At 26.9% G+C, this 22,362-nt stretch overlaps 6 protein-coding genes across 13 annotated transcripts; 3 read left to right on the top strand and 3 right to left on the bottom strand.

Moving 5' to 3' along the window:
* Positions 1-681: 681 nt before the first annotated feature.
* Positions 682-3,122, bottom strand: Uch (Ubiquitin carboxyl-terminal hydrolase). Its single transcript, XM_035885315.2, has 7 exons — positions 2,966-3,122; positions 2,876-2,887; positions 1,712-1,840; positions 1,479-1,627; positions 1,243-1,384; positions 1,092-1,167; positions 682-1,004 (listed from the first exon to the last, which is right to left on the bottom strand). Exons 1-7 carry the CDS (start codon positions 3,011-3,013, stop codon positions 859-861), a joined length of 702 nt encoding a protein of 233 aa, XP_035741208.1. The 5' UTR covers positions 3,014-3,122; the 3' UTR covers positions 682-858.
* A 494-nt stretch (positions 3,123-3,616) lies between these two features.
* Grasp65 (Golgi reassembly-stacking protein 2) lies at positions 3,617-7,302 on the top strand. The gene is made up of 8 exons (XM_035885311.2): positions 3,617-3,776; positions 3,966-4,054; positions 4,241-4,321; positions 4,440-4,643; positions 4,710-4,927; positions 5,042-5,129; positions 5,228-5,489; positions 5,554-7,302. Exons 2-8 carry the CDS (start codon positions 3,992-3,994, stop codon positions 5,904-5,906), a joined length of 1,269 nt encoding a protein of 422 aa, XP_035741204.2. The 5' UTR covers positions 3,617-3,776; positions 3,966-3,991; the 3' UTR covers positions 5,907-7,302.
* Positions 6,734-7,171, bottom strand: NP15.6 (NADH dehydrogenase [ubiquinone] 1 beta subcomplex subunit NP15.6). The gene has a single exon (XM_035885319.2). It carries the CDS (start codon positions 7,169-7,171, stop codon positions 6,734-6,736), a length of 438 nt encoding a protein of 145 aa, XP_035741212.1.
* Positions 7,303-7,801: 499 nt separating the features above from the next.
* Positions 7,802-10,141, top strand: LOC118449999 (uncharacterized). 2 transcript variants are annotated; one of them, XM_035885307.2, is made up of 8 exons: positions 7,802-8,125; positions 8,214-8,355; positions 8,440-8,648; positions 8,750-8,896; positions 9,039-9,274; positions 9,369-9,551; positions 9,618-9,780; positions 9,901-10,141. In XM_035885307.2, the coding sequence occupies exons 1-8, from the start codon at positions 7,970-7,972 to the stop codon at positions 9,961-9,963; spliced, it is 1,299 nt and encodes a 432-aa protein (XP_035741200.1). In that variant the 5' UTR covers positions 7,802-7,969; the 3' UTR covers positions 9,964-10,141. The 2 variants fall into 2 exon arrangements, with proteins under 2 accessions (XP_035741200.1, XP_085517713.1); XM_085661587.1 differs by having other exon boundaries at positions 9,880-10,141.
* A 2,655-nt stretch (positions 10,142-12,796) lies between these two features.
* Positions 12,797-19,231, bottom strand: Hyccin (PI4KA lipid kinase complex subunit hyccin). Of its 4 annotated transcripts, XM_085661566.1 has the most exons (10): positions 19,078-19,231; positions 18,485-18,647; positions 18,234-18,368; positions 17,586-17,711; positions 17,166-17,383; positions 16,899-17,045; positions 16,670-16,800; positions 16,478-16,594; positions 15,221-15,710; positions 14,557-14,695 (listed from the first exon to the last, which is right to left on the bottom strand). In XM_085661566.1, coding segments are annotated over exons 2-10 (1,515 nt in total). In that variant the 5' UTR covers positions 18,635-18,647; positions 19,078-19,231; the 3' UTR covers positions 14,557-14,694. The 4 variants fall into 4 exon arrangements, with proteins under 4 accessions (XP_035741008.1, XP_035741010.1, XP_035741009.1 ...); XM_035885115.2 differs by lacking the exons at positions 15,221-15,710; positions 19,078-19,231 and adding an exon at positions 18,931-19,071 and having other exon boundaries at positions 12,797-14,695; XM_035885117.2 differs by lacking the exons at positions 15,221-15,710; positions 19,078-19,231 and adding an exon at positions 18,799-18,936 and having other exon boundaries at positions 12,797-14,695.
* On the top strand, positions 17,287-22,257 carry GatB (glutamyl-tRNA(Gln) amidotransferase subunit B, mitochondrial). 4 transcript variants are annotated; one of them, XM_085661564.1, is made up of 11 exons: positions 17,287-17,409; positions 19,465-19,541; positions 20,002-20,149; positions 20,211-20,324; positions 20,399-20,571; positions 20,726-20,874; positions 20,962-21,194; positions 21,304-21,489; positions 21,568-21,704; positions 21,803-21,926; positions 22,015-22,257. In XM_085661564.1, exons 3-11 carry the CDS (start codon positions 20,084-20,086, stop codon positions 22,231-22,233), a joined length of 1,401 nt encoding a protein of 466 aa, XP_085517690.1. In that variant the 5' UTR covers positions 17,287-17,409; positions 19,465-19,541; positions 20,002-20,083; the 3' UTR covers positions 22,234-22,257. The 4 variants fall into 4 exon arrangements, with proteins under 4 accessions (XP_085517690.1, XP_085517691.1, XP_035741007.1 ...); XM_085661565.1 differs by having other exon boundaries at positions 17,290-17,409; positions 19,509-19,541; XM_035885114.2 differs by lacking the exon at positions 17,287-17,409 and having other exon boundaries at positions 19,362-19,541.
* Positions 22,258-22,362: the final 105 nt, after the last annotated feature.

Below are 22,362 nucleotides of genomic sequence, written 5' to 3'. Positions count from 1 at the left end.
ATGTGTACGGAGAACGTTTTATTTTTTGTGTATCACGTCGTAAAAGATTTATGATCAATGTATCGAACGAATCTTTGAATTATCAGTCGGTAAGTTGAATTTTATTTTTAAGCTATTCTTTAAGAAGAATTAACGACAACGCGATTCTCCGAGAGTCTAGAATTGATTTTATTTTGTGTGTTTAAAGTCACTATTTAGAGGCGGCTGCCAACATACTCTGGGAATGAAATCTAAAATAGCCAAGCTCTACCTGGTCAGTGACCGGTAAATTCTGCGGTCTCCTGTAATAAGGAAACAAAGAAATATCTGGAGACCATTTCATTTTTTTTTTTTTTTTCTTTTTTTTTTTAAATCGTAGATATTACCAACAAATGGTTCTTCGGTACAAATTTTATCATTGATTTGAGAAAACGAATCTCAAATATAACCCATTCTGTCACAATTATTTATTTCTTTTTTTTGGCGAAGCATCGCTCATGTCATAAAATGACATAATCTTGAAGTATTGACGTAATCATCGCTTAGGAATAAATCCAATTTTGGATTGCGCGATTTATTCTCGAGTGATTTCGAATAAGTTACAGACTCAAAGACTAAATTTCGCAAATGACTTTGCGTTATTTACGCAAATGTGGCTATATGTGTAAAGGATTTGACAGATCGAAATGAATAACTACGATATGTGATCAGTATTTTGTTCCTCTTTGATTATTATAGGACATACAATGTAAAAACCTAAAAAAATGATAAAGATATAACAAATGAATTGCCCAAGCGAACTACATAACTATCATAGAAAATAAATTAGCATCAAGCATGTTTACGTGTATATTTGAATATTAGAAAAGGAAATGTTCTTTAATAACTGGCAGCAAGAGCGACAACGGTGAAGCGCATTTCACTTGGATCACGTGCCATGTATTCTTTACAAACACGGACAGAATCTTCCAACAATGTCTCTCGTGTAGTTGGTCCGTGATCGACAGGAGCAGGTTTACGACCATCTAGAAATGATCGTGTCTTTAAACTTATGTACCTTTAACATTATTAACGAAAAATCGAACTTTTTAAGGAAAAGTAATATAACTCACCTAATTCATACAGCGTTCCGTTCTTTCGTACAAATGCAACAAAATGATAATACACCGGAGTATCCTCCTCGGGAGCCTGTAGTACGAGCGTTAAATATAATATTAGAATATCGCATAATTAAGATTTTATTTAATATAAATGCAAGCTTGCCTCCGTTTGTCCTTCTTGAGCAGATTCTTTATGCGTATCGATGATACCTTGAGCATTAACCAAAAGTTCTCCGCGTTCGGCAAAAGAAAGATCCTTCGAATCGTCCAAGAAAGATTTTAAAAATCCCTCTTTAAGATTTATCCTGTAAGAAAGACAATCGTGAAATATTTTATTCATCGTTCAATAAATCGTAAAAAGCACGAAAATGCTTTCATTATTAAAATTAATATACTTACTCTTCCATATTATTTGCCACGCTATGAATTAATGCGACCGTACCACATGCATTGGAAATAATCTGTTTCATGTGATAAACGCCATCTGGTCTATCTTTTCCATTATCCTTCGATTTAGTTTCTTCGTCTTCTTTGTTTTGTACCTCGGTCTACCAATGTAATTAATTATTAATCTATATCTCATTGAGATGATTACCATAATAAATAATATCAATTTAAAGTTGCACATATACCTTTACTGATTCAGGATAAAGCAAAATAACTGCCAAAACTGGTCTGGGCACAACTGCCAATAAATCTGGCTCTAAACCATAAATGTCAATCATGTTCCATTGCTCGGGAACACCCAATTTGTGCAAAAACTAAAACATCAATGAGTGACAATGAGTGAAAACAATATCGAAAGAAAATTAAGTTAAAATTATCAAATATCTTCCTCTTTGTTATACATTCTCTTAAGTTAGATGTTCATTCGAAAGGAGTTTCTTACAATAGTTGTTCACAAGAATGCTCTCCAAGTTTTTATACATTTCAAAGTAACTCTACAAATTTTTACTCTCAGATCAGGCATTAGAGTGCTCGCCAAGAACACTTACTGTAAGACAAAATTCTCAGAAACGTGTCCATTTGAGAATTATCTATATGCCTATTCTGCAGTTTATTTTGAAATAACCATTAAGATAGTTAAGTTACTACATAGACAGAAAAACTACTTATAAAATGTTCTTAAGGTGTTCTTATTATTGCATACAATAAGATACATAAGAGAAAATAAGAAAGAAAGGGAAAAAAAAAAAAGGAAAAAAGTACAATTGTACAATTCTCACTTAAGTTCTTACTATTCCTTTTTCAATTCTTCTGATATCTTTAATATATATTCATCTAATTTTATATACTTTATTATGCTTTACTTAAATTAAGCATTTTTTATTTATTATGTATCTCCTTTTCTATTGAACATTGGCAATGTATATCAATTTTTTTTTTGTATTTACTTCCTGCTGTTATAATCTGTGTGTACTTGATCTTCCACAATATTAAATTTACTTTTTGGCATTGTTGTTACTTTCACGATAGCTAATAGATCAGAATACAAAACTAATTCGTATTTTTGAAACTACTCTCCAAAGTAATATTACTTTGTATCCATATATTTGAGAACATTATTATATAGCGATCGGTCTATAATACTAATAAGAATCATGATTTCAGGTAGGGACTCTCAAGCGCACTAAAAACTCCACCAACGAGAAATACTTTCGAGAGCAATTCGCGATAATTTTATTCTCAAGTGTATGCGTATATTTATTATTTTTCTTTATGATTACTTTGAATTCTATTAAGGTTTACGATTATTAAATAACGATCTTGTCGGAATGATGAAGTTTTTATCTTACCTTTGTCATAACCTGAAATAAACAAAAGAACTATTAATGGTTTTTCTCTCTTAGATGTCCAAATGTTAGATATATAAAATAATTCGTTACCTCGGGATTTGATTCTAATGGAACCCACGCCATGTTGTAACACCACATGTAACGATAAAACGAACTTTTATGGAAGAATACCGGCACTTTACACGACCATTATTAAGAATTATAAATCTCTCAAGCTTTATATCTTGACGTTCCGTAGACTAACAATCGATTCGATAATATCGAATGCAGAAAATTCAAGTCACGTTAGTATCTATGTCAAACTTCAGATTGTTTCTCGCAAATTTGTAAATATATATATTCCCGCCAAAAACATCCTACAATACATTCCATTACATTTTACTAATCGATTATTTCTAAAGAGATGTCGATCTGATAATGCTAGATATTTTATGATTAATAATTAATCATATAAATCGATGATCCCGATAAATCGTCGGTAACGGAGAAAGTTCCTAGCGTTAAAATTATCTGAAAATTTTGTTTCTCGCATTGAAATTTATTCAAGAATTCTTAATTTAATCGTATTGCTTACTTTTCAATTATTTCTATTGCAATAAAACGAAATCTTTATTATTATATCCTGAAATTCAATTCAAATTTGGCTTTTACTAAATAAAAAATTTCAAATATAGACCATAGTAGATATAAAACAGGTTAGGAAACATTACACTTTAATATCCATTGAAACAGAAGACTTTACAGCATAAATCTGTCCAAATTGTGACCAATTATGATTATAGTTATAATAATGATATGACCACATGATAGAATAAGAAAACTAACGAGAAGATAGCAATAATGTCCATGAAGAACGCAAAAGAATTCTTTGTTCTATCAATAGGATAAAAATTAGGAAGAGGTAAATTTTCATAAAATGATTAAAAGTGATCTCGATAGATGTCTCGTTTACTTTGAAGTTTATAAGCTGTTAACGTCAGCATAAAGTTTCTTACGATTTTGTGCCACGTATTTTTATTATTTTAATATTATTCCAAAAAAACATACCAAGTAATAACTCTTTTCATGTTTTTTCTCGCTCGAAACGAAGTGACTTGGGCAAATCTTTCATAAGAAATGGGATCTTCTCATAGCGTGGAAATACCTGGAGGCGGTACGGAAGGTTATCACGTATTAAGAGTAAGATAATATCTGAAAATAAATGTTTAGCTTTTCACGCGTTATTCGATTAAATCTCCAAATTAAAATGCCTTTCTTATTACATTAAATGAAATAAGATTCTAACGAATTAAGTTGACATAAAGTAAATAACGTGTGAATATATACAAATATTTAACTATCTATTAAAATGTGTGATATCATTAGGTTCAAGATGATTCTCCTGGACAAAAAGCTGGTTTGGAAGCATTTTTTGATTTTATTGTATCCATTGGAAATACTCGCTTGGTATGTTTATTTTTCAACCTTAGAATGATTATGAAAAATTCTTATAAGAATCCATCCAATAGATTTTTCTCATTTCTTTTCATCATTTTTCTTTAATATTACGTTACTTTTCCATTAGGATCAGGATAGTCATATTTTAAAGGATCTTCTTAAAGCTAATGTAGATAAAGAAGTTACCATCACCGTATATAGCAGTAAAACACAATCTGTACGTCAAACCGTTATTGTACCTAATATGACATGGGGTGGACAAGGATTCCTTGGTGTTAGCGTACGGTTTTGCTCATTTGAAGGTGCCAATGAAAACGTTTGGCATGTACTTGTAAGTATAAAATTAACTTAATGACATAAAATAGTTTTTATATATTTATATCTCTCTTGTTTTCAGGAAGTACATCCTTCTTCTCCTGCAGAGCTAGCTGGTTTACATCCCTTTACAGATTATATCATTGGAGCTGATTCTGTTTTACACGAGAGTGAAGATTTATTTACTCTGATAGAAGCTCACGAATCTCGGCCATTGAAGCTATATGTGTACAATACAATGGATGACTCTTGTAGAGAAGTTACTATTACACCAAATAATACATGGGGAGGTGAAGGAAGGTACTTTGAAAAAGAAATTTATCATGTCATGAAGATAAAAAAAAAAAAAAAGAAAAAAAATGAGAAATTTCCATAATAATTAAAAAGATTCAAATCGATATTTTATTATTGCAGTTTAGGATGTGGAATTGGATATGGATATTTGCATAGAATACCTATCAGAAATATTCCAGAGAACAAACCACGTACTTCATCGTACATGGTATCGAATATTGATTTACAAAATGTCCTCTATTAATTTTACTAAAGATTTTCATTTTTTAAATAATTTTAAATATAATATTTTGTTTTCTTTTTCAGTCTAATATAAAAACTACTGTTCCCAGTCAAGTGCAAACAAGTGCGACTGCTACAGTTACAAACATACCACCTGGATTTTCAATTCCATCAAATTATATTCCAACTACTATTGACAATACTAGCAAAAATGAAACTATTATTACGTCGCAGGTAACATCGTATCCCAATTTATCGCAAATAAATCCTGTCGATGCTGGAGCTACTACAATTAATTCAACGATTCATCCTTCTTCTAATCAACCTATTGTTACTACTTCACCTAGTAAGTAAATATTATTTCTAATGATTACTAGGCTTGAAAATAATTTCTACCTATAATTATTCAGGTGCTGAAATTACCAATTATAAAGATAGTCCAAACATTCCTGGTATGCCAACCACTCCACCTATTTCATCATTTTCTATGGAAGGAAATATTCCAGTAGGATTAACAACTACGCCACATGTGATTACAATGCAAAGTTATAATTTACCGGGTGTTCAAACTACTTCTTCTTCACTACCTTTTAATGTGCCTCAATCCCAACTTGTGACAACACCTATTTCATTACCTGGAATGCCACCAATTACCGTTAATGCAACTCTCCCACAAAATCCTTCTTTCTATTCTTCTGTTCTTCATCAAAATCAATTACCAACTACTACTCCATCTTCACCTACATCGTTGACGACACAGTAACAGTTATTTCTGATGCTTCAAATACAATCTTTTTCTGCCCTTTGATAAAATATTCTATATGTAGGTAAAATAAAATAGAACATATAAGCAATTTTGAATCATTGCATTACCTATTTGTATGCGAATATAGATTATTAATGTGACAAAGATTGTATCTTTGATAAGGATTATTATGTATCTCAAATGTCACAACATGGTATATATGAGATATGTAATATTGTACATAAACATTAACTTAACGAAATTTTTAAGGAATGTGTTTAAATAAATTAAAGAAATGAATCGCATAAAAGCATTTCACGCGGAGGATAGTTATACATTTTTATTTATAAAAATATATTTTCTCTCTCTCTCATATATATATATATATATATATATATATATATATATATATATATAAAATCTAAACACTTGCTTGTTGCTTCAGAAATAAATACAATTTTCATAAACTGATAAAGCATGTAATATCAATATTTTTACATACTAGAAATTATTGTTACTTTTATTAGTTGACGATGGAAATATAATTACTTTTATCCAACATATTAAAGTATTTTCTATTTATTTGCTGAAATTATATAAAAATTAATCACCAAGTTTGACCAATAAATATATCAGATAACCAATCTAAAACAATAATTTATATTTTTATCTACACCAAAGGCATCTTCTAATTTTTGTTAATTTATGAAAATCATTTTTATTATATTTTATTTGCATAGCCTGTTACAAACACCATTGAATAGAACAAAAACTGCAGTTCGTTGATATTCATTGTCTGACATAACTACATTAGTACATATTACACAGAATAGCACTATATATTTTTAAATAATTATTTCTGTATTACCTAATTCTTCATCAGTAGGAAGAACAACTTTAGCAGGATCTATTAAATTCATATCGATGGGTGGAAGACCATGTTCTTCTCTGTATCGAAGTTGTAAATATGCTTCACGTTGTGCCCAAGTACCAAATGATAGTGTATCAGGTTTATACATCAGTACATATCCAGTCAATATCATACCAATCGTGATGCCCACAAAAAATAATTCGTGCATTTTACGTCGATCATCTATTTCACTTGTATCATCGAAACCATACTTAACCCAACGTTTCTTTTTTTCAGGTAACTCAATTACATTAGTACTATCATCCTTTTTTGGTGATGTAGTTATCGCACGACATGTTATTTTTTGCAATCTTAACAAATTCATACCATTTTTTAAAGTATGCGAAGTACTTAATCGGCAAATCCCAGCCATTTTCTTTGAATTTATACTCTGGACTTGAGGGTTGAAATGACAAATACGTCGGTTGATTTAATCGCGATACGAAAATATTTTCACCAGTTTTGACAATGTCTAATATAATCGTACAATGGCATCAATTCTGATGGTAATTCTAGTTCCATATGTAAACATAAAGAACAAATTTATTGGATTCTCTTTTTAGATCAGATGCTTCGTACCTTTGAGGTCTAGAAGTTCTTGCTCTGATCTAATATTACAGTACTGTACATATTTAAGGGGTTATCAAAGCTTGGTTAATGATCATGATATATATATATATATATATATATATATATAAGTTATTTGTCAAAATGAATTATTTTAAACATTAATACTAATAGTAAAAATTCAAATTTTTCCTTGAAAAATTGTATAAAACTTAAAATTAATACGAACAATTTCTATTACGTATTATACGTTACTGATACGCACGTATGTCAAATATTTTGTAAAATGAATTACGATTGGTTACTGTATTTCTGTAAAGTTATTCTATTGGTTAGATTTTTCTCGTATAATTCTTATTGAATAAAATCCACCAACACCTTTTTGCGAATGAAATTTTAGGTAAATAGAAACGTGGTTCGTGGAAATCATACTTAGGAACACAATTTGAATTCGATAAAGTTTACGAAGCAGTCTGAAGTCGTTAGTATCATTGAATGTTTAAATTTGAATTGCACAGATTTTTTACACATATTTATGTTGTGTGCGTAACGTATGTTTTATAGTGATATATTTATTATTTATAAACCATCAATTTAAAACATTATGGATTCTGACGTGGAAAAACTTCAAAGTCTACTGCTCGACACCAATCTTCCATCGACCATACACGATCTCAGAAATCCAACAGAAGATTTTGTTATAAATTTAATTGTAACATTTTTAACATGGTTTAAGATCGATATTAATTCAATTAACAAGGTAAATTCATCGTTCAAGTATTATATCAAATGAAAATTAAAATAAAGTATTATAACACATTTTATTTTTCATATCATTATTTTTATAGCCCACTTTCGAACAGCAAGTAGTTATGTCGTGTATAGAAGATACTGACATTGTAAGCATTATTAATCTACATGTAATAATGAGACAAATATGTGACCGAATATTTATAAAAGATTTTTGTATAAGTGATATTACTAATTGTGGTAAGTAGTATAAATATAATTATTATTGAAACGAAATCTTTCAATTATTTTCTGTTATTAATTTGAAAGTAATTTGTTTAATAGGCTCCAAAAGAATACGTAAATTTGCAAGATATTTAGCTAATTTTATACTTTATGCAACTAATAAAGAATCGGATATGGAAGATATCATAAAAGAAATTCATAGCAAAGCTAAAAAATTGGAAGAATTACAAGAAAGGAAAAAAAGTATACTAACGATAAAAAATGAGAAAGCAATGAATATTGCCAAGCAATTATCTTTAAAAGAAAAGGTATTATTATCTTTAAATTTATATAATTATAAATATATAATCATAAAAATTATAAGATGAGACTTTTAAATATACTTGTAATATTAAAACAAATGTTTTAGTATGAAATGGAAATACAGCAAATGCAGTCACTTATTGAAGACAATGAAACAAGGAAACTTGAACTACAGGAAGAGATGATTGTTATAGAAGAGAAGAGACAAAAAGTAGTGGAAGATTATAATACTCACAAACTTGAAGCTCAAAGGGTACATATACATATATATATATATATATATAACCGTTTGTATCATTGAACTTTTATTACTTATCAATTTTTTCAAGATTAATTGGTTTTACAAGTTGTTATTATATTTTAGTAAAAAGCAAATGTGTTTATGCAATTTTTAGCTTGATAAAACAATAGCAGAACTGAAATTGGAGGTAGTGAAATCTCCGGAAGAATACAAAACTCGTTTGTATAATTTGGAAGAACAGAATAAAGCAAAAATTGAAGAGCGAGAAAAAATGCAAGAAACATTTTTAGCTAAAAACGAGTTAGTTAAAAAATATGAGAACATATTATCTTTTGTACAGAAACAATATGAGAAATTCTCAGAAATAAGAGATATATATGGACATTTAAAGTATGTTTTGTATCTTGAAGTTTTATGGAATATATTTATTTAGTTTTGCATTAACAGATGTACGAATTTAATTATTATATTGCATGATTTATAGGAAAACAAATATTCAAGGAGAAAATATCAAGAAGCAAGTTGATACGATGAAAAACGATATTACTGAATTAATTAAAAAACACAAAATGCAAGAAGATCATCAAGGGTCTACTATCGATGAGATTCATGCACAAACCAAAGAAAGATTAACTGCAGTTCGTGAATTACATACACAATTATTAAGGTACTTAATATTAAGTGCAATATGTTTATATGAAATATGTTTAATAATCATAAACATTTTTTATAGTAATAAAAAGTTGGCACTAGTTAAATTGGAAGAAAATAAATTATTATATAATGATTCATGTATGGATAAAAATAAAATCAAAGATCTCGTTAAAAAAATAGAAGGAGAAACATCTGCTTTTATCAAGAATTGTCAAGACCTTTATAATAATGAAATTCGAAATGTAAGTATAAATAATCATCTTTTTCCTTAATTCGAATAAATTTCAAGAAAATATAATCAATTAATCTATTTATTTGCAATGTGTATTATTTTAAAAAAGTGTATTATTGTATTATAATAGGAAATCAATTTACAAAAATGTTTCAACAAAGCTTGGGAAGAGTCACATAATACCGTAGAATAGTTTTTTAAAACATTTGAAAATAGAGTTTTAAAAAAATATAAATTTATGTTATTAATTTTTATTTTTCGTTTCAATAGAGTGATTAAATAACAAAATAACAGTGTAACATCTTCATAAATAAATTACATTACAGTAAAGAACGAAGTTACATAAATTCTAATATATATATATATATATATATATATATATATATATATATATATATATATATATATATAATATTCTTAAAGAAGGGAATTAGTTAATATGTAAGTAGGTAATGATTGTATATCTTTGTATGTTTATATATTGTAACGGCTCGCTAAAATATATTACTTTAATTTAATAATAGGATAAAATAAAGAAGAGAATAAATAAATTTCTACAAAAGTTACATATAATTTTATAAAATTATTAAAATTGATGAAAACTGAAAATAAGATAATAATAGAAATCATGAATAATTTAAACTAAGCAAAGCAAAGAGCATGTATATAAGAAATAATAATAAGTCTAAAAACAGAGAATAATTGTCTCTAATAATCTGATGAAAAAACGTATGAGAGGGTTGATTTCTTCGGCTTTTTTTCTTTTCTCTTTCCTCCTGCCACGATTTTTATACTCACTATAAATTTTATATTGCGATAACATTAAAAAAAAAAGAAAATAGTTTAAGCGAAACGTTACAATATTTCTGAATAAATCATTTATATAGAATTTAAATACTATTATATATTTAACTTGTGAGTTATCATGTATATTATATACAATTGTGTATACATATTAACATTTACACTTATATTATTATTGTTAACAAAGAAAATTTTATAATAATAACATGAATGAGAATTTATATATGAATCATCATTTTCTCCAATAACTCTGTTTGTACTTGTATGCCAATAAGAGTTATTAACTACACTTTATATATATATATATATATATATATATATATATATATATATATAATATATTTAATAAGTGCATATATATTGCTGTATTCAGTGCTAGATTTTTCAACATGACTATTAATTATGTACAAATTATTTGTCACGTGCAAATACATTTTTTTATATAATGTATTTAATGTATTTAAGTACAAGAAAGTTTATTATATGTATGTATTATTAAAGACTTTCATGAAATATGAATTGTTTTGGTAATATTTTTGTAGAATATATATTATAAAATGAATTAGTTCTTCCCATAAAGGATTGTTTGTACAAGTTTGACAAACATCTTATATGTATAATTATAATTTTAGGATGTTTTTTTACATACAGCTTCTACTTTTTTTCCTTAATTCTTTTTCCACAATTTGTATTGCAATAATAAATTATCATCAACAACTTTACGAGATTTAAGTTCTGCTCAATTCTTAAAATATTAGTTTATTTCGTCGTAGGTAACATTATTACGTAAAGACTTAGTGCAAACATTAAATATCATATAACATCAAAATAAGAAAATATAACCGAGATTGAATGATCAATGTTTCTAAACTATTTCAAATGGCAGTGATATGGAAAACTCAAATATTATTTTGTGTTTATCCGAAAATATAATAATATATGTAATATAATGTAAATTTGATGTCTTTGATGTCTTAAATTAATATTAATTAGACTTTGAGATAGATATTTTTACAAAGTACAGAAATATACATCTTTTGAAATTTATAATTGATGATTTTCCTTGAATATCTTATAATTTCCAAATTCCTAAGCATTACAATGAATTATTAAAGTATTTATTGCTAGTGTATATTAAAGTTAATACGTAAGGTAAAACTCTTTGACTGTTCTCTTAACATGTACAAGATGAAATAGTTTTTGTCTTGTTTCTCTTAGTAATATAAAATTATGTAGATTCTCAAATATATGTAAAAGTAAATGAAAAAATAGTGACTTGCCAATTTTTTCAATAATATTTACATATATTTATCTAAATTTGTGTCCATGTGTACATATCCATACATTTTTGTATATTCATTTCATGTAGGATATTTTGTACATGTTCCAAATGCAAAAAAAAGAATATATTATATAAATTAAGTAGAAAGATCATTTATGTAAAAAATACTACGAAATATTTAATTTAATTCTAATTTTTGTTAACGATGACAATAGAATATATTATCTTGTTTTATGATTTTAGCATTGTGTTTTTTTTTTTTTTCGAAGTATCTTCACAGCAGAAAATTAGCTATCCATAATAAGTGGAATTCTTTTCTTTTTTCTTTTTTTTTTTTTTTCATTTTTCCTTTTTCTTGTCTTAATTTTTATCCGATCATATAATATCCTTCAATCAATAGATAGGACGATGTCATATGGTAGAATATGACTTCTATGTAATATTGCCGACTTCTTGTCAAGTCAAGCAGATAATTGATTTCTTTAACTTATATTTTACTACCTATCTCTTCCGAATTTTAAAAATATTTGTCGATAACTGTAAAACCTCATATCCAAGTGTTTTTTCTAGTTATGAGTCAAATTATTTCATAGTGAATATACTAAAACTCGTTAACAACAATATATTTCCATATGATAATACATTTTCATTATTATTAATAACATAATGCAGCATACAGTCTTATAGGGGCGAAAGTTCTAAGCCCAAACTAAAACCCTTTAAGTGTTATATCTGTTATAGGGATTTAATGAAAACATTTCCTTTGTACATGTATACAACACTTAAAGAGTTAAAGCATTTATTTCTTTTGTTCTCTTTTCTTTTTTTCCTTTTTTTTTTTTTTTTTTTTTTTTTTTTTTTTTTTTTTTTTTTTTTTTGATGAAAAAAAAACTACTATAAATAATGAAATAAAAAATTATTCATTTTTACAAATACAGTAGCAATGACATTACAAAGCCAAAATACCACCATAGTCTAAAAAGTTAAGATTATACAGAACTCTACTACAGTAATGCTGTGTATGTATGAAAAACTCGAATTTTGTTACATTTATTATTCATTTGTTCAATTATTTAATCAGTATTAAACTTTACATCATATTGTCTCGAATCAATGAATACTATAAGTTTAAAGTAATTAAGAACAAATAATAAGAAGCAATGAATTAGAAATAAATTATTAATAACTTATGATATATTAATCTGCTTTGAATATTACAATGTTAACATTTGATATTGAAAAGCACGTTTGATACTTTGACTTTATCAAGACAATTTTCTATTAAGAGTAGATACATAACATTTAATACATATGTATAAAAATGGCATTATTAGAAAAAATGAGAAAGCAAAAAATAATAAATTTAAATTATATGATCATATTAATAAGTACTACAATCCATTTTAAACTAAATATAATTTAAATAAGATTGGTTTCCCTTAGAAAGATGAAATCTTAAAACTTGCCTATTATAACAATTTATCTAATATATTCAATGAAAAACGTTTGTAACTTAATCAATAATAATTAATATAAAATGCAATAATATTCTGAGCGATTAATTTTCAATAATATTCTAATTACAACTTGTATATAAATCATTATATATTGCTTACATGAATATTTATTTTTTTACTATTGCTAATTATCAAAAAACAACACAAAAGTACAGATTTTTTTTATTAAAATATAAATTCTGCTTTCAATTAACATTACTGCACATTAAAGTAACTTATTCTATAAATAATATTTAATTTTAAGTGTTCTATTGAAAAATCAATATATATCATATAAATTAAGTAAATAAATGAGACATTAAAACATTAAAAAGCATGAAGCAAATAGAACATGTATATAGAAAACAAATTATATGTATGTTACAATGACAGAGTTTATCAGTTTTATTAATAATAATAATAATAATAATAATAATAATAATAATAATAATAATAATAAAAAAAAAAAAAAAAAAAAAGAAAAAAGAAAACCATTAATTCATTGTTCCCTTCGCCATTTTTAAACTAATTGTAGAGATCAATTAGTAGTGGGCTGTTTCTTTCTAACAAGAAATCCATTTGAACTTGTGCATTTTACAATTTGTAGTACTGTATTTATTGAAATCTTTCACTTATATTCTCACAGATATTTAATTAATTGTTGTATTAATACTAATAAAGAAATTGTTTATAGTAGCACACACAAATTAATAAAGTGGTATTTCAATATATAAGGACAGTTGAAAATGTCCAATTTAGCCCACTACTCTCTCTGTTGACTGTTTTTGTTCTAAATTGTTTTTAACTTGTTTAAACAGAGCTAACCTGAATTGAAGAAGTCAGTGATTCTGATTCGTTATGCGCCCTTAAGTTGATAGAAGCTTCTATATTAACGTTGTTGTCTCCAGTATCTCCACTTAATCCAAGTCGTTCTCCATCCATTAAAGTAACACTTTCAGTTCCAAATGAATTATTTTCCACACTATTATTCTTCTTTCTATTCATACAGCCATTAATATTTATATCAACTTCTGATTGTTCACTATTTAACATTGAACTACTTCCTTTGATATTCTCTTTTGATGTATTTTGTGATCCGAGTCTCTTTTCCTTATCGGATATTGCATTATGAAGGTTCTTTGTTGTTTTTCCATCCCTTTCTTTAGGTTTTTTTCCAAGTACTGGAAAATTAGTCATTTTTGATGAAGCTTTTTGATCCTTTGCTTGTCGCATTGAGCCAGCACGATTTGGTTCCATTGATTCTTGCTCTTCTGTGATCGAGACCAAATTACCTTTGCCTTCTCCACTGGAATCTTCCTTTACAACTTGAATCGGTATGTCATCTGCAGAAGAAACGCAAAAAATTTTTGGTGTATTAAATATAAATTTAACCATTTGCGTAAATAAAAAATAATTAAATTCAAACTAATCAAGATTTTATGTCGTCCAAACTTTTATATAATGTACTTAATAAAATAGTATTCTAAAACACTATACGTATAAGGTATTTAATATAAGAATATGAGATTTAAGCAAATTTGTGAGCAAATAAGCAACTGAGAAGAAGAATATATATAACTGAATTTTGTGTGTCTTAATCTATATACCAAATTGTTTAGGTGTATCAAACTATATATTATATATATATATATATATCTGCATGCAGTTTTTTGACATAGCATGTGCTTTGTACTTGTATTCCATCACTGGTGGTGGACAATATTTTTTAAATGATTATAATATACAATTGCATAAGTTATTAGAGGTGATTAGTGCTCGAATTAAACTAAATACTGTAATCGCGTGATTGGTGAACAACTTCAGCAAGATTAAGTGATCCTTGATTGCAGCAACTTTATATTTAATACCATATATTTGTTGATAATGCAATGGTAGTAGAAAAAGTGCCTGTTGTACTGCTTCCTGTATACAAACTTTCTGACGAATCTTGTACAGCCTCTCCTAAAGCTTGTTCTTCTAATACACTATATAAATGTGTACTGGGATTTAATTTATTTTCATTATAAACCGAATCGTATATTTCTGTAGTTTCTTTCCATTGTCTTTGTTTTATACCATCTTCAATACTATCTCCAGCAACTTTTCGCTGGTCTTTGCTCTTTTTAAAAGGTGATCTGTTTGGTGAGTTTTGATTGCTGCATGTGCTTCCTCGTCTGGAACTTTCCAGAGAGGTGGAAGAATGAGTTTTCCCAATATCATCCTCATCGAGAGAATTGGAAAAAGCATGCTTCCAAAGCCAATTACGGCGTTTATTATTTCCAGACGTTGTTGGTTGTTGATGCTTCTCAACTTCAGTACTGTGTAACTCATCCGCAAACAATTTTTCATCCAGATCATCTAATGACACATGTGTGTAACAAATGCACATTCATTGAATTTACTTGTTTATATATAATAGAAACATTTTTATAAGTTTAATTACGTATGATCAGAGATTCGTAATAATTGTATATTTGATAAAATTTATTTTGTGTAAAAAAAAATTACTTGTTTAACATAGTAGCACTACGTGCTACTATTATTATTAACTTATTCAGTGTTATATTACATTAAAGATATTTAACATTGAATTCTTCAGAAACGATCATGCACCTCTACCTCTGCATTATATTATACCTATATTTACGAATATTTACGTTTCTAATTTTAATAATATTTACATTTATATTTGTTATATAGTAATGTTTATAATAATAAATATATTTGCAACTATTGTGTTTATACTTCCCTTACTTGTTAATTAAAGTGCAATATACTTTCAATTATTTAATATTTTTTAAATAAAATAGAAATACAGAAAGGAACGAAAATTAATATCTCCTCTCTCCTATTTTTTTCTACAATGATGCACAAATAATTGACAATATATTGTACATTAAAGTATAATAATAAATATCTGTATAAAATATTATTATTACTTGGAAATTATTATATAATCATTCGTTTGTGTAACGCATCATGTTACAGTATTGTTATGTTTCTTGGTTTTCTTTTTCTTATAGTACAAAGCAATACAAAGCAAAAAAATTGTATTTCTAGACTTCTAAACAATTAATTTTACCATACAAAGTACGAAAAAAGAAATATAATTTTTAAAGACATACCTGGTAATTTTTTCGTGCGGAAAGAGGCATTTGTAATCATAGATTTCGATATTGTTGGAGTTGCAGTTACAGAGGTCAATGCAACGCAAATACCAATAGATCCATCACTTGATTGACCTAAAATTAATTACATATAACATTAATGAAAATATTAAATAAACAATATTTTCTTATACAAAAGCAAATAATTACCGGATGGTCCAGAATTAGCAGAATTTCGTATGGCATTTGTAACCAACATTACATCAGGGTACATTTCATAACATGCTCTGTTATGTATATCCTCCACAGCTTGATTCGCTACATACCAGCAATCATTGTACCTAATGATAAAAAATTGCTTAATATATAATGATTAATAACGTGTTTTCACATTAAATAATAAAAAAAGTTTTAATTGCATAATAGACGGGATATATACATTGCAAAATATACTGCATGTAGAAACTCAAGAAGAAATTGAGTCGAAACAGGTATGCGAGGCAAAAGTCTTGGAACAAAGCTAGATTCGCTGCCATACGAAGATCGTTGATGATGTCCTGGTTTTGTGAAACCTTGAGTGACAAGCCTGCGACAACGTACAATTAGTGATTAATTAATTAATAATTATATCTTCATAACAGCTCCAATTAAATAATACTCAAGCTGATAGTTACTTTAGATTTAGAATCTTATTAATCAAGCTTACTTTGTTGCAACTTTGCACAATTGCTCCAAAGCAAACTTATTTATATAACCCAGTTGTTGGTTATAAATAAAAAGTAGTGCAGTCATCACTTTTAATCTATTTTGAGCATTCAGAGTTTCTACTTGACGTAAAGGACCCCAACTAACAAGTTTTGTATTGCATTCTTCGAAACGGCGCACTGCACTTTCGGTTAAGGAAGCCGGTGTCAAGCTTGCTGGCTACTCAACATAAAATTTATATATAAGTACATTCATTTTGATATATTACTATATACTATTCACATTTTAAGTTACTATTAATGTATCTATAAATTTATTTCCAATGCAATAACTATATTCCATCTTATATTTTCTATTAATAATAATGTTATTCAGACTTTACTGTATAATATAGTTTTAGAAAAAGAGAAAATTTGTATACCTCGTGATATATGGATAACATAGCAAGAGATGGTAATCGAAAAGAAACTGCCTTTTGCTGTCCAGATTTATCCACTACCTCAAGATTATATAACCCAATTAGAAGAGTTTCAACTGTGCGGCAATTCTATTAAATATATAGCAACAAATTATTTATAAGTTTAAAATAGTTAGGAAAGACAATAGAAACAGAACAACATAAAGATCTTTAATATGTCTATACTTGCAAGCTAATAATAATTTTAGTTAGATAAATTTTTACGCAACTAATTAATTATATACATATATGTAATTAAAATAGAAGTGTATCATTTTCTAAACAAGCACATTTTACTTGCTATCATTTATAATAGCTCTTTGCTATTTTTTTTTCTTTTTTTTTTTTTTTTTCTTTTTTTTTGCGATAATGAATATTTATTCTCATACAAGTTAGAAATGCTGCAATTAAGCAAGTTACATGTCATGTTCTATGCATCTTTGGAATACAGATTACATCTAATCTATATTATGTAATACTTTCCTACATCTTATTTTTGTACTTTGATCTTGTGAAAAAAAAAAGAAAAGAAAAAATAGCACCGATCATTCTATGCTTGCTATATTGAAGATAATAATTAAAAATGTAAACTTAATAATACAATATTATTACCTTAATATCACCATGGGCAGCAGAATTTAGATAAATAAATATTAGTGTAGGTAAAAATTGCAAAGTAAATCTTCTGAGTTCTATCTCTTGAGAACGATAGAAATCAAATAGTTGATTACAAACTGTATCTACAAGCTGAAATAAAAAAGTAAATATGATAGTTATAGATTAATTTTCATTGAATGAAATAATATGAATAAGATAAAGAACAAAAAAGCTTTAATTTTTAACTGAAAATGAGGTGAAAATACCTGGCTATATTTGCTGCGCTCTTCGAGCAATACATAAAGTGCTCTAACTATTTCATTGTCTTGCGATAATGTAGTAGCAAAAGTATGAAGTTTAGAAGGTGATATTTCTCCACAATCTGCCAACCATTCATTTATCAAGCTCTCTGTCATTTTCTGCTTGAACCTATCAATTATTAATCAAAAAGTCAAACTTTTATTTATTAGGAAATTTGACGTCGTCAAATATCTGACATAAAACACCGACGATCATTCGGATAACATTAGAACATTCTCTATTATAAATTATTTCCACGTATCATTAAATTTATTGTTACCTTACGTTCTTCTATACATTATACACAAATGAAAAATGATTTTAACTATTATCGGACCTCATAATAATTAAATATCACAGCTCGTTCTAGCATTAAAGATTACGTTACATTTAAAAAAAATCTGTTGATTACCGAGGTTTTTAATAATGTTATCTCAGTTGAATATTAAAGTCGGTCTATTATTAATCATCGTCGCTATATTAGTTTTATGATCGTAAATGACAGCAGCCGAATGGATAAATTTGCATTATTAAGATCTGAATATTGACAAATTACTACCTTATCGATAGTTAACTCAAAAAAGTTAAAACCGTGTCTAAACAATTTCTGAACACACGTAACTCGTCCACATCCTGTCTAGTCTTAAATCCTACTGTACTGCCCACTATTGTCAAACTATAACATCAGCGCCAACTCCTTCGAATGTTTTCTTTTCCACGAGCTCTCTCATTTTTATTCATTTTTATTTCTTGTCCCCTTCTTATCCCCATTCTTATCCCCTTCTCTTTCTTTCCTTCTTCGTTTCTCTATTCATATATTTTTATACGAGACTGATTATTTAATATATGAATCAGAGAATATTTTATAAGAGTTACGAATTTCTAAATATTACAGACAACAAATTTTAACTGAAAGTAATACACTAATATATAAATGTTTTTATAGTTTGTCCATGAGACTGAAAGAAGTTTGTTTTTTTTTTTAACCAGCGATCAATGATTTCCAAGACATTTTATATACAAGTAGGTATATTTTGTGCTTTTAAATAAATGTCTTCATATTTTATGAATTTACGTTTTATAAGCTGATTGTATATTGATACATCGTAATCTCGTTCGAATTGCTTCTATTTTAACTCGCTTGAAGTTTCGGCGATAATTTCAATAATCGACATTAACTAATCGTTGTTTCAAATTCGGCCAACTTCAGTTATAAGTCGTGATCGGTCTTCGGATCGTTGTCTTTTTTAAAAAAATTAAAAATGATTATAACTTTTAAATCTTGTCAAATATTAACGAAATGTCATCAAAATACAATCATTCGATTTCCACGAATATATTTATCAACGCAAGAACACAAAACTGAGTATAAACAATTACTCTTCTTCAAATATTATTCTTAAAATAACGATATCATAATATATTAATTTCCTTCATGTGATAATTTACGATATTTTTATTAATTATTATTATTATATTTTAGGAAGAAATGGAAACCTACTATTGGCTTAGAAATTCATGCACAAATATCAACAAATTCGAAATTGTTTTCTTCTGCTTCTACAATGTTTCAAAAGCCTGTTAATTCTGCTGTATCTTATTTCGATTGCGCAACTCCAGGAACAATGCCGGTAAATTTAGAATCATTTTTATTTATAAAAGTAAATTTACGAAATAAATTATTGGTTATAGGTGCTTAATCGAAAATGTGTTGAAGCAGGTATTAGCACTGCCTTAGCGTTATCTTGTACATTAAATGAGATTTCAGTATTTGAAAGAAAACATTACTTTTATGCAGATTTACCGGTATGTTAACTATTTCTTTAATAATAAATATATATGTAAATAAATGCATTGTATGTCATATTTTACAAATATAGGCTGGATATCAAATTACACAATGTAAACAACCATTGGCTATTAATGGCAAATTATCTTTCTTAGTAGAGGATCCAGAGACACATGGAGAACTGTATGCAAAAACGTCAAAAATAAAACAAATACAATTGGAACAAGATAGTGGGCGAAGTTTTCATGATGAATCCATTGGAAGGTAAAAAAATTACTTTAATCGCATAAGTCATCTTAAGAGTTATTAATTATTATTTATGTAATCTATTGTAAAGTGTCTCATTATTGTTTTTTTTTTTTATTTTCCAATTATAATATTAATATATTGCAGAGTTCATATATGTCTGTTATGATAGGAATCTCATAGATCTAAATCGTGCAGGTGTACCATTAATGGAATTGGTTTTTGAACCAGATTTAAACAATGGAGAGGAAGCAGCAGCTGCTGTAAAAGAACTTGTGAACATTTTTAAAATATTGGGCACTTGCTCATGTAAAATGGAAGGTCTACAAATATATATAATTTTCTTTTTTTTTTTGTATATAAATATAATGTTGTATATAGATTTATAATTTTAACATAACATTGTAGAAGGAGCATTCAGAATTGATGCAAATGTTTCTGTAAGTAATGATGATAATTTAGGTGTTCGTACAGAATTAAAAAATATTGCTCACGTACGTGCTGTTGCCTCGGCCATAAAATATGAGATAAATCGGCAGATTTCAATTTTAGAAAGTGGACAGTTAGTTTTTAATGAAACCAGGGCATGGGATAGTGTAAACAAGAAAACAATTCCATTACGAGAAAAAGAGGAAAAACAGGTGTTATAATATATGTCGATAAATTAAATTTTATTCTTAAGATCAATTAACTTCTGATGTTAAATATTTTAAAAAGATAGTTCAATAATCTTTATTTTATTATTTCTAGGATTATCGGTTCATGCCTGAGACTGATCTTCTTCCTCTACGAATATGCCTCGATAATACTGAAAATAAATATAATTTAGTAGATGTCGCTACATTAAGAGAACAATTACCTGAATTACCACATGAAAAACGCAGGAAGTTGAAAGAAATATATAATCTCAAGGATCGTTTAATTTTCCAAATAGGTGTTAGTTTTAATATCATTAATTTGAAAAGATGAATTTACAATGATGATGATATCATTCACTTCCATATTTTATTTTAGAATGAATTAAAATTTTTGGAATTATTTTTTGATATAATTAAAAGAAACAAAAATCTTGATCCAAACATGACAGCAAATTTCATCATAAATACTTTACAATTATTTTTAAATACAAATGATTTAAATTTTGATTATTGGTAAGTTTATCATACATTCAAATCATTAGTGGATTTATAATATGAATGATAAATGCAAATTTTTATCCAAAATATTAATTGATTCAATTTTTTTTTAGTAAGAATAACATAGAAAATATTTCAAAATTGCTTGATTTGTACCAATCTAAACAAGTTAATGTGGCAATAGCAATAAAAGTATTACATTATTTAAATGTTAAATCGGATAAAAATCCCAGTCAGGTAAGATTAATCTTATTTACATGTAATATATACATTTTATGTTAGAATTAAATTTTATAATCATTTCATACCTATTTATTACATATAGATTATTAAAGAGAACAACTGGATATTAATAAGTGATGAAAACGAACTAGAAATTATATGTAACAGAATTATTAAAGAAAATCCAAAAATCGCAAAAAAATATAAAACTGGGAAACGGAAAGTATTTAAAACATTGTTACAAAAAGTAGCTGGAAGTACAAATGAATGTGCTGACATGAATAAAGTAGTGTTAATTATGAACCGATTATTAGATTCCTAAGAAAGATGTATATATTTATGAACTTACCTGATATATATATATATATATATTTTATATATATATATATATATATATATATATATTTTTTTTTTTTTATATACATGTATATATATGTGTATATATATGTAT

Source organism: Vespa mandarinia, chromosome 15 (genome assembly GCF_050613455.1).
Source record: "Vespa mandarinia isolate Hongniang chromosome 15, ASM5061345v1, whole genome shotgun sequence".
NCBI lineage: Eukaryota > Metazoa > Arthropoda > Insecta > Hymenoptera > Vespidae > Vespa > Vespa mandarinia.
Note: the sequence above shows the minus strand (reverse complement) of the source record. Positions and strands in the feature narration are given on the sequence as shown.

Bases quoted from the DNA above. Each gene is read 5' to 3' on its own strand.
- Grasp65 (XM_035885311.2), top strand. From the start codon at position 3,992: ATGGGATCTTCTCATAGCGTGGAAATACCTGGAGGCGGTACGGAAGGT. The intron at 4,322-4,439 runs GTATGTTTATTT...CTTTTCCATTAG, and splicing joins CCATTGGAAATACTCGCTTG to GATCAGGATAGTCATATTTT. The intron at 5,130-5,227 runs GTATCGAATATT...TTTCTTTTTCAG, and splicing joins CACGTACTTCATCGTACATG to TCTAATATAAAAACTACTGT.
- GatB (XM_035885112.2), top strand. From the start codon at position 19,781: ATGATTATAACTTTTAAATCTTGTCAAATATTAACGAAATGTCATCAA. The intron at 21,195-21,303 runs GTGTTATAATAT...TATTATTTCTAG, and splicing joins GAGAAAAAGAGGAAAAACAG to GATTATCGGTTCATGCCTGA. The intron at 21,490-21,567 runs GTTAGTTTTAAT...ATTTTATTTTAG, and splicing joins GTTTAATTTTCCAAATAGGT to AATGAATTAAAATTTTTGGA.
- LOC118449999 (XM_035885307.2), top strand. From the start codon at position 7,970: ATGGATTCTGACGTGGAAAAACTTCAAAGTCTACTGCTCGACACCAAT. The intron at 8,649-8,749 runs GTATTATTATCT...CAAATGTTTTAG, and splicing joins AATTATCTTTAAAAGAAAAG to TATGAAATGGAAATACAGCA. The intron at 8,897-9,038 runs GTACATATACAT...TGCAATTTTTAG, and splicing joins ACAAACTTGAAGCTCAAAGG to CTTGATAAAACAATAGCAGA.
- Hyccin (XM_035885116.2), bottom strand. From the start codon at position 18,634: ATGACAGAGAGCTTGATAAATGAATGGTTGGCAGATTGTGGAGAAATA. The intron at 17,046-17,165 runs GTAAGCTTGATT...ACGTTGTCGCAG, and splicing joins TTGTGCAAAGTTGCAACAAA to GCTTGTCACTCAAGGTTTCA. The intron at 16,595-16,669 runs GTAATTATTTGC...AATTAATTTTAG, and splicing joins TGCTAATTCTGGACCATCCG to GTCAATCAAGTGATGGATCT.
- Uch (XM_035885315.2), bottom strand. From the start codon at position 3,013: ATGTGGTGTTACAACATGGCGTGGGTTCCATTAGAATCAAATCCCGAG. The intron at 1,385-1,478 runs GTAAGTATATTA...TCTTTCTTACAG, and splicing joins GTGGCAAATAATATGGAAGA to GATAAATCTTAAAGAGGGAT. The intron at 1,168-1,242 runs GCAAGCTTGCAT...CTCGTACTACAG, and splicing joins CTCAAGAAGGACAAACGGAG to GCTCCCGAGGAGGATACTCC.
- NP15.6 (XM_035885319.2), bottom strand. From the start codon at position 7,171: ATGGCTGGGATTTGCCGATTAAGTACTTCGCATACTTTAAAAAATGGT.